General features: G+C 31.0%; 1 protein-coding gene across 2 annotated transcripts; it reads right to left on the bottom strand.

Moving 5' to 3' along the window:
* Positions 1-4,416: 4,416 nt before the first annotated feature.
* LOC656827 (RNA-binding protein RO60) lies at positions 4,417-10,151 on the bottom strand. 2 transcript variants are annotated; one of them, XM_963328.4, is made up of 6 exons: positions 10,008-10,151; positions 9,150-9,670; positions 5,850-6,261; positions 5,452-5,792; positions 5,185-5,407; positions 4,417-5,135 (listed from the first exon to the last, which is right to left on the bottom strand). In XM_963328.4, the coding sequence occupies exons 1-6, from the start codon at positions 10,049-10,051 to the stop codon at positions 5,003-5,005; spliced, it is 1,674 nt and encodes a 557-aa protein (XP_968421.2). In that variant the 5' UTR covers positions 10,052-10,151; the 3' UTR covers positions 4,417-5,002. The 2 variants fall into 2 exon arrangements, with proteins under 2 accessions (XP_968421.2, XP_008198649.1); XM_008200427.3 differs by having other exon boundaries at positions 9,897-10,054.
* Between the last annotated feature and the right edge of the window lie 976 nt (positions 10,152-11,127).

Below are 11,127 nucleotides of genomic sequence, written 5' to 3' on the forward strand. Positions count from 1 at the left end.
AAATAATTTCTCAAAAACTAGTAATGTCATAAATTTTGAGAGAATGTCAAATTGTAGTGTGTATTTTAGTATTTATAAAAATAAAAACGTGTTCAAAGGTTTTTTTTAAATAAGTCATAACAAAGCAATAAATTTCGTACGTTACTTTAGAACTCCCTCTGTAATGCGAATCACTTTACTTATGTTACTGCTGTATTTTTTGATGAAATTTGAAAGATTTTTTTTCATAGAAAAATTAAAAGTATTATTGTCTTATAAACAAAAACAAAAAAATAAAAAAGCGTAATTTTAAAACTGGCAGCGATTTTCTTAAGAATTTTTTGCTCAATACACTATCTAAATAAGCATCGATTTAGAATGACAGTAGAAATTACAAAATTCGAGTTCGAATATTAATATTAATATTTTTAATTATGTAATTAATTTCAATTGTGACGAATCATAAAAAAATTCTAAGAAAGTCACTTAGAGAAAATTATTAAGTAAGTATTTAATAGCATTAATTGATTTCTGTGTGATTACTAGTTTTTGAAATATAATAAAAATACTTTTAGAAGACACACCTTGTATATTATATAGAATTTTGAAACCAGTTTCACTGTTTTCTCTGCCCAACAAGCTCACAAGCTCTTTATTATCCAAATTTCGATTTATTGTTGATTTTAAATATGTTTCTATTAATTTGAACTCAAAAGCGATCGTAGACGACCGAAACACAACAGAATTTAATTCGTCATGTTTTGTTTAAGACTTATAGTATAGCTATTTTCCTTCAAAAATACATTTCAAATGATTTCATATCAAAAAATAAACAAGGCATGTTTAGGGTATTTGTACATTTCTGTTATTATATAAATACGTATCACTAATTTGATATTTTATTTATACCAAACACGTTGAAATCATTGACAATGATTTTTACAATTGCACCTCAACTTTTGAAAATTTTTTGTTTTAAATTGTTTTTTTTTCAGGGTAATCCGGCCCTGGGCCTCAGCCAGATAAGGCAAATCACCCCAAAAATTGCCTACAGCCTGTTTTCCGCGATTTAAACACCGCTTTATTTATGGCCAAGCAATTACCCTAAGTTCGGGGCTTTTTTGCATTAAGCAAATTGCGGGCAAATTTGACGTGTGTGTGGCTGGACGTTGTCGATTTTTTTAATCAATTTTAATGCAAATTGGGGAGAAAATGTTGGGAGATAAGACGTAGTACAAACGAGGATCAATTCAAACAACTTTTTTCTTCTAGGAACACTGAACTAATTTAGTTCGAGCATCGTAACAAACTTCGAGAAGAAGTAATAATTCTGACAGTGGGTCTTTTAGTATAGATGTAATTTATAACTATCTAGGGGATTAGAATCTTTTGATTCAGCCGAGAAACGACTGAACTCGAGCCGAAATAATTTCCTGCGATTTATTCAACAACAAAAAAATAGTCCAGGTCAACATTCGGTAATTTTGGGAGTGTAAGTGTCTAGACCCGTTAAAATTCGATATTTTTTTCGCCCCCATACTCCTACAGTCGTTCTGAAGCAATAAAACAGTTTAGTAAATCAGTGGGTAGATATACTCAATGTCATAAAAACACCAAGAAGAAATTTGAATTTTTTAACGAAAATTCTTTTACCAGCAAGTATTATTCTTCCAATTTTTTGCTTTTCTGTCTTTTTTGTGTTTTTTATTTAATTCGTTTAGGTTCAAGTGTTCTAAAAGCGTAATTAGGCCTGGAGGCGACAAAACCAAAACTACTAATAATTTAAGCAGTTTTGAAAGAAGCATGATTTTTGGACTTCAAATAGGGGTTTTTTATTTAGAGAAATTGCTAGTCTTTTGGATAGAAATCAAAGTATCATTAAACGATGTTATCAGTCATAGACTGGAGAAGGCCCAGAACAGCGCGAAAGAGAAAGCAACCTTAAAAAAACAAATGAAGTCCAAAATAGTCGTCTTCGGAGTATGGCTATAATTTAATTACAAGACAAATTTTTGCCCAATGGGTGGTTTTAAAGGTCGTTTTTTATCACTTTGGACTGTTTACCATAGAAATTCGTCATTTGGACTGTTTCCTTTTGGTTTTTCTTGGTATGGGAGAAATGGGCAAAAACGCATATCTAAGCCTGACCCATCAAACCTTTATTTCAAAACACAACGCGTTTCGACCATAATGTGGTCAATGTATACAGTATATATTCTCACCTGAGGATGACCACTTTGTGGTTGAAACACGTTGTCTTTCCAAAAAAAAGTTTTGGTGTGTCAAGTTTAAGCTGTGTTTTTGCTCATTCCTGCCATACTTAGGAAATCCAACAAAAAGCAGTCCAAATGTCCTAATTCGATGGTAAACATTCAGAAGTGAAGTACAACGACCTTCAAACTCAACCATTGGTCAAAAATTTTTCTTGTACTTGACTTATTGCCATAATCCGATGACCATTTTGGACTTCATTGTTTTTTTTAATCTGCTTCCTCTTCTGCTTTGTTCTGAACCTTCACTAATCAATGATTGGTACATAGATTACCATTCAAACAAATAGCGATTTCTCTAAATAAAGAACACCCAATCATTTCCCAAAAATTGTGCTTCTTTAAAGTTTGTTTAATTGTTGGTAATTTTTTTGTCGTATTCTAAGCATATTTTCATTTTCATAACACTAAAATAATAACATAAAACTAAACGAATTAAAAAAAATCACTTCCAAAGTTGTCAGAAACAAAAAAAAAGAAAAAACAATAAGTTTAAATTTTAATCATTTAATACCAGCTAATAATCTAACATTTGTGCCAAGTTTCATCAAAGAATTCCTATTCCTTCTTCGTGTTGTAATTTTTATGACACATTTCTATTGTACCCAACATGAAGTTGTAATTATATGAATCACGTAATTTCGATCCATTTTGGGCAAAAAAATTAGATAAATATGGTAATGGTTGTGTTTTATTGTCGTGTGGGTGTTTGAAATTGTCACACAATTGCACGCAAAAAAAATTATCTAGTGTTTTCAGTGTTTTAAATAAAGTTTCCGTGAAAACACATTGATTGATTAATATTTATGAAATTTCCACGCGAGTTAATTTAGGACTACAGGAGAATTAATAGCGAAGTCAAAACTTAAAAATAAATTCAGGGTGTTATACATGACTACAACACAAATCTTTTAAAAATAAAAATAGGAAGGTAAGCGGAAAAGACGCCGAGAAAACAATTTTTCTTCGAAATGTGACAGTGTATGCAGATTTAATCATTTTAACGACAGTGTTTATTTTTACAATTAAATTTTGTTTCTCTAAATAAAACTGTCTTCTCTTTGTCTCTATTACTTAAAAGGTTTTGCTGAGCGCTGATGCATAGATATTAGGTTTGTTTATCCTTCGGTTTTATCCAATCCTCGATCCCTAGACAATATTGCCCAATTGGTTTATAGCCAGAATTTTACCAGAATGCAGTAAATCAGGATTTTTGTTGTGTAACAATTTATTTAGTTGGGATTTTAAACATGAATACAAAATGTTTCTTACAAAATGGTCTTTTTATTTTTCTAATGTGTTTTTTCCCTCTCTATAATTTTGTTAAATAGAATTAGATATTTTTTTATTAATTTATTTTTTTATTATTTTTTTTTCAATCACATGGTTTACTTTATTTTTTGTTATTTCTCATTTATTATCTGAGCCAAAACCTTGACCAGCTTTGCTGCCTTTTGGTCCAATTTGTGGTGGGAACAACTTGTAGAAATATTATTATTATTATTACTATTATTATTATTATTATTATTATTATTATTATTATTATTTTTATTATTATGACATGAAAACATACTTACGAAATCTAAACACCCAAAAAAATTAATAATTGCTTATAAAATAAAGTCAGAACAGAAAACTAAAACACCTTGTGTAAAATTACCCACAACTTTTTATTTTATTCTTATTTTTTTCCTTCGTTTTTTTATTCTTTATACTTACCAAAACTATAAAAAAGCACACAAAAATGTGAGTTATCAGTTTATCACTTATTGGAAAGTAATTTCTTAAAAACTAGTGATGTCATAAATTTTGAGAGAATGTCAAATTGTAGTGTGTATTTAAGTATTTATAAAAATAAAAACGTGTTTAAAGTTACTTATGTTACTGCTGTATTTTTTGATGAAATTTGAAAGAACTTTTTTCACAAAAAAATTAAAAGTATGATTGTCTTATAAACTGATCTGTCAGCTAATGATTTAATTTACTGATTGCCTCAGTAGATAAAAATTGGTACCATCGGTGGACATAAAAAACCGGTACAAGCATGATAACTGTACAAGTCAAAAAAATCACAAATTTATATCGGGTAAATTGGGCTTTTTGAAAATATTTTTTTTTATTTAAATTTACTTATTCAGTTGGGTTGGTAAAAATAATGTACACCAAGTCCTTGTAAATTTTTATTATTTTTCCAAAACATACAGGAATTGTAAATCATTGTGTGTCATACATAAGTGTATCAAAAATAAATAAAAACCAATTCTAACCGTAATAAATAGCAAATTTAACGATATTTCAAAAATGCATTCACAGACAATTTATCAGTAGGTAAGTCGATAACCATGAGATTTAGTTTAAAAAAACTAACCTAACAAAACCAAGTCCAATAATCCGATTGTGCGTTAAAATAATCAGGACACTGAACCTGTCAATACAACTAATCACTAAACAGACTTCCAAACTCTCCAAAGGCACCCAGATTTATTATTGAAAGAGTCATGGAATCTCTGCTAAACAAACATGAAGCGAAATTTGGTAACTTAATTAAAGAAAACATAAAAACCTAACTACGCAACATCAAACGGTCCAGATCAGTTCGTAAATATTCGCTAGAAAAGTTATTTGTTAAATATAACTAAAATTACACCTAAAACATTCAGGATTTCGAAAGTTTCGCTCGCGTAAAATCAATTATAAAAAAAATATCGTCGATTTGACTGAACACTTGTAGGAGGGAAAACAGTCGAGAATTTTCAACAGAAGCGCCCTCTACAGAACGCTTCCAATACTTTAGGAACATCAACGCTGAAGCCGGCTATGGACAGTATATTCTTGGTGTTCTCACCAAACGCGCCCCCAGCGCCATCTAGATAGATCTTCACCAAACTAAAACAAGCGGTTAGCACGAATCAAGGGTGCCGTGGTCGGCTCTCACCGGGTTTCCGGTGATTGCATTTTCTTCGAGTATTTGCTCAAAGCTTCGGTCACTTTCTCCATTTTTTCCTTGATTTCTGGCGGGACGTTTGCCTGCCAGTTCGAGCTCATGAAATTGATGAAAACGTCGATTTGTTTCTTTTTATTGCGGGCCCAATCAAGGGGGGCGCTGGGCGAAATATAGGCCGACTTGTGTTCGAATAACTTGTCAACGGCAGAGTGAGCTACAAGTTTTGAGTTATTTTAACACTTTGTGAGAAATTTTTACATTTGCTGATGTCGACGAAGTTGATTTGACTGTCTTTGAAGACAGCAACGGTGACGTTTCGCTCGACTTTCGACAAAAATCGTATAATCGCGACGGCTGCTTCCAGACACGGTATTCGCTTGTTATGAAAACACACTGTTTCGGTTTTTTCGGTCACGTCGATTGTCACCATGTATCTTTTCCCAGTTGGCTGGACGTTGTCGTATGACAGTTTGAGACATTTGTTAATACTCTGAAAGACGGGTTTGCACTTGGGTTCTGACGGAGTTGTTAATCGTTTCAAGGTTTCCTCCCTGATTTCCTTCTTTTGTAAGTATTCGAGTAGCTTGGGGTCCATTGTTCTGAAGTCAAGTCGGCTAGGATTTATCACAGCCAACTAGGGTTACGAATTTACTTACTTTCCCCCTTTTTCGAAAAACTTCAAATAAATGAACACTTCAACCGGATGCAAATTGCACTTTTTGATTTTCTCAGCGTCAGACAAAGCTTCGCAAATTTTTGCCTGAAACTGGCTTCCAGCTTTAAAAAAACCAAATTTGTAAAATCGGTAGAGGCACTGTAGAACTTCACGGGTGGTCATTTCGGGAATTGCTGCCAACCAAACTTCTTCGGTTTTGTTTAATTTCGAATTAACACGGTCGACAGTGACGTGAAGTTCTTTGATAAGAGAGGTAGCTTTGGCTACGTCTTCGGTCGTTCGCAATTCGTGGGATTTTTTCAAATACTCGATTATGGATTTTGAGGTCTCATCTGAGCCTTCGGGAAGCTGGTCGATGCCGTAAAGGACGTACTTCATGATCGGTTCACACGCTAAAACGATCATAACGTACTATTTTTCAAACACCGAAAATCTTTTCATTAGCTTAAAGTTTTTTTTTTCTACTTTGATTTTGATTTTGATAAGTTAAACTAAAAACAAACAACAAAAATAGAAAAAAATAGTATGACACTTGTTTTATAAGTTTTAATTGTGGCACTCCTTCGTCGTGCTCCAAAACCAGTCGTGCCACAAGAGAACGTCTTATAAAACTCGGTTATAGCGAACCCGCTTATAACGAACTAGATTTGACTTAAAATGTGATAAAATTTTCCGTTTATAACAAATTTTTCACCGAATTTTAGGAAATATGTCAGAGTTGATAATAACAAAGCAACAAAGAAATGTATGTTTTTAAACCTAATTAAAGTGTGAATTTGATAGTTGCGCAAATATTTTGATAGTAGAGCTAAGGTTGCCTGATAGCATACTTTTGGTATAAGTTACATACTTTTGAAATAATTCATACTAATATCATACGAGTAATTTTCTGTAGATTTCAAATCATCAGATTATTTTTTCGTTAGGTGTTTTAACAATGCCTGAGTCTGCTTCATACACGGAGCGTATAATTTCAATTATGAAAAATAAATGGAGTGAGACTCGGAATAAAGCAAGTGTTTTATTTAATAAAAGTAAAGTTACTAAATCGTTTAAATTTTAAACAAGAAAAAAATTCTGCACATATGTAAAAGCCGTTCTGTTTCTTAGCGTCCACTCCTTAGTAGTGTAAATTTCTAACTTTCACTAGAAATTACACCCAAATGACACTAGGAAGTAGACACAAAATAAAAATTTTGTTAAATAGATTTGATTTTATTTAATAATGAAAATAGATACATAACCAATTAGATAAGATGTTTTGTTAGAATTTTTGTGTATGTTTTGTGTATCTTATACTAACATAAATAGTTACATACTTTTTTTAACTACTCATGCATTTTTAGCAGCAGCTTATACATTTGAAATCTGGAAATCCACTAAAAATTCGTCAAAAAGCGCAATATCAACTACGTTTTCGTCTTTTGAGTACTTTTTTCCCAAAGTTTTTTTATAAAAAAATCAATGCAAAATTTTTACACTTTTATAATTTCTTTATAACTTACTTTCAAAAAATTTATAAATAAAATCTCTAATTTTACAAAAAAAAGAGGAAAATTGTTCGTTTGAACAGTGACTTTTCTGCTAATTTTAACTCGATTTATTTGATTTTAAAGAACTAAGCTCAAGATCAGATTTGTTTAAAAAAAATTTTTGTGTCAAATTTATTCATCGCCTAGAAATATTCTGGTTAGTTTTTGAAATACATTATTTTTTTACAAAATTTTTTACAATTTTTTTTTTTTACAAAATCACGCTCATTTTAAAGATGTATTGCTCAAAAGCTAAGATTTCTAAAAAACAAGGGCTTTTCTCCTCATTACAAAAGCTATCAATTGATACCAAAAAATCTGAATTTGAGTGATCATTAGAAGTCGGGAACGTTCTCATATTTGAACGAAATTTTTAATATTTTTAAAGCAAATTTTCGAAAATTATATGCTTACATTATTGCTCTTAAAGATAAAACTAACAATATCTAGTCGATTTTTCGGTCTATTTTTACGAAAATTTTGCAAGAATTTTATTTTCGGTTGAAAAACGCCGCAAAGTCATTTTCCATTAAATTCTGTAAGTTTTCAGAATTTTGCGAAAACTGAGTTTCTAAAACGTGTTGAAGTACACGAAAAAGGCAAAAATAACACCATTTTCAATTCAATTATATAATTATTTGACGAAATTCCTAAATAATTGCGTTTAGAATGAAAAACGTGCTAATAAAACGCCATTATATCAATTTACAATCAACGGTTGAAATAAAAAATTGTTTAGGGCCAGTTTCATAATCAAAATAAAGGAACTTTAAAGATAATGATAATTTAGAATGTAAAATTTTTGTCAACAAATCGTCAACAACAAATAGTAGTCAACACATTACAAACAACATTTAATTTAATTGGCCCTTAATTTTTGGTTTATTTTTTGTGAAACACTAAACTACTGCGTTTTCGAATGAAAACATCCCAAAAATCAAAATAGTAGTTTACTTTTCAATCCATTTAGTGTTTTTTTGGCTGATTTTTGAAAAATTTTGCGAAATAATTGCGTTTTTGTAAAATGAGAAAAAACATTTGAGACAGCAAAACATTTTATAAAATTCGGTGAGAAATCCTGTAAGTTTTCAATATTTATTTCAGTATGAAAAAAGCAAATTTTCGTAACTAAAATAAAAAGTTACACTTTTCCAAACTTAAATTAATTATTAATATTATTGAAAATTTGGAATTTCTCATCGAATTTTGCAAAATCTTGTGTTCAACTAATTAAGAAAACTGTTTTTAGTATTTAGGACGTGTTTTGTTATCTAGATTTTGCCTCATCACGTCTAAAATTAAAAAAAAAACTATTACTATTTTGTTGCACAAAAAGCTAAGCACTTCTAGACATATTTTGAACGGAATTCTACAAAATGGTCGCTTTTCTAGTTAAACAATCGTTGATAAAAGCAAAAATACTGACATTTTTAACTCATAGCTTAGTAATTTTTCGTTCTATTTTACCAAAATCTCACTTAGGTGATCTAAGAAAGCAAAAATAACACCGTTTGCAACATAATTTTGCGATTTTCCGATGTATTTTTCATGAAATTTCATAAAAGCGCTTAAAAAATAACAAAAAACAATATAATTTTCGGATAGTTAGTGCCTTTGCATTCTATTCTAAAAAATTTCGCAAAAAATTTTTTTTGAAGTGTTTCAATGCTGGAAAAAAGCCCGTTATAACCGGACAGTCTAATTACAGGAACCTGTAAATACTAGATGGTTCCCAAAAACCAACTTACCCACATTATTGCATTTAAAGTGAGTCAATTTGATGAGATCCTTATGCGTCCACCCATGATAACTCTCCTGTCTGGCCACAGTTTCGGCAAACTCTTTCGGTTCCTTGTTTTGGTAAAACTTAATAATCATTTTTCGCAAAGTCGTTGATATTTTTGGTTTATTGGTTCGTAGTGTCGTGTAAAATTTAATAAAATCGAAAAAATCTTGGTCGGTTTTGATCAATTTAAAAACGAGTTTCTTTATTTCGGCCTTTAATTCGCTTGGTACCTCTTTATCGAGTAAACCTTCAGCCAGTAAATAGAAAAAATTCGAGCGTCTCACTAATAGAGCATCTTCACTGACGGTTGTTATGATCTTGACGAACTCTTCGGGGGCTGTCTTCGCCCAGCGAAAAGTAAGACGTCCAGTGGAATTGCCGAAGTGTTTGTCGGGGTTTCCCGTTATAAAAGCACCGTAGTAACTGCAGGTGTAGAGATAGCGTTTGAGGGTCTCTTCATGCGAGAGTCCTAGAGCCATTTTACTGCAAAATGGGGGTTATTTTCTGACTTAACCTGAACTGTGCCACAAAAATAAAATAAGCAACATCAACAGTTAACAGTTATTTCCATTCTGACGAAGCCAGTTTTTTACATCCGCCCATAATTTTCATCTAATTATAATAAAAGTTTGGGACATGAATCACCATCCAAAAAAAATTGCAAAACCAAACACGAGGCAAGAACACAAGAAAAAATTAATTTACTTACTTTAAACAACTTGATTATGTAATACTGGCGTCCAGAAATGCACAATATTTATTGATTTTGATTTATTTAAGTCGTTTTTGATTAAAATACTCTTCTATTTATTTATTTTACCTTGTTATTGAAGATGCACAATTTTCTATCTGAACTGAAAACATCTGAGTGTACAAAAAGTACGAATTCACGTACGCTGGAAGTTAGATGAATTCGAAATCTTCATTAAACTTTAAAATTAAATTATTTTTCTAACCATGCGACAGGGGCTAAGCACAAAAATACACATATTGTGGAGCTTAAACATCTTTATTCAGTTATAAACATTTTATTCGGTTAATATTGTATTATATTCCAACAAACGCGAAAAGTACCAACCGTACAAGAACAAATGGGGACTAGAAATACACGTCTAGAACTGGTCATCAACAGAAACAGAAACATTCAAAACAGAACAGAAAAATACAAAGGGAATGCAACCTCAGAATTCGAAGCTTGCTCAAGAAAGGGGGTTGTTATAGGTGAACATGGCTTCCTAGATATTCAGATTAATGTTAAGGGAAAAATAAAAACGCATGTTTTTATTTAGTTTTTTTATTTATTTAGTAGCAAAAAAGTCCAATGCATATCGCCACAAAGTGTGTTTATTTTGTCTCCAGAAAGTTTGGTTTTAAAAATAGGATTATATTATCATCTGGAAATAACAAAATTTTTATTTTTATGAATTTTGTGTCCATTCCTGCTCTTTCAGAGCGTTGTTTTCGAATATTTAGTCCAGAAATCTCTACCTCGCGTCAAAAATTTCAGCGCTATTGCCAGATAGAGACAAAGATCTATAGAAAATGTGGTAAAAAAATAGGGTTACTATGCTATTTTCCAAAATGTCCAATTTTCACTTTTAGGAACTTTGTGTGCCTTTCTTTCTGCTCTTTTAGAGCGTTATTGATTATAATTTAGTATTATTGCATAGATAAATCTACTTTAAATCAAAAACGACATTAACTTCAGGGTTATGATTAGTAATGTAGATAAGGACAAAAATAAACTTCTCGTTAAAATAAAAACGGCTGTTTCATCGTTTATACAGAGTATATAAAAAATACGTGCCTAAAGTTTACCACCACAAATTTTTTATAAATTTGCTTTAAAAAACGTTCCTGGACAATTATTTTTATAATGATCAGCGTTTCTATAATTTACGGTTGTCCGGTTCTGTTCTGTACGTTTCTGTCTATGTCCT

Source organism: Tribolium castaneum, chromosome 7 (assembly GCF_031307605.1).
Source record: "Tribolium castaneum strain GA2 chromosome 7, icTriCast1.1, whole genome shotgun sequence".
NCBI lineage: Eukaryota > Metazoa > Arthropoda > Insecta > Coleoptera > Tenebrionidae > Tribolium > Tribolium castaneum.

Coding starts and splice junctions, on each gene's coding strand:
- LOC656827 (XM_963328.4), bottom strand. CDS start 10,051: ATGTTTTCAGTTCAGATAGAAAATTGTGCATCTTCAATAACAAG. Junction 5,793..5,849: donor TTTTTCGAAAAAGGGGGAAA/GTAAGTAAATTC, acceptor ACTTGACTTCAG/AACAATGGACCCCAAGCTAC. Junction 5,136..5,184: donor ATGCAATCACCGGAAACCCG/GTGAGAGCCGAC, acceptor CGCTTGTTTTAG/TTTGGTGAAGATCTATCTAG.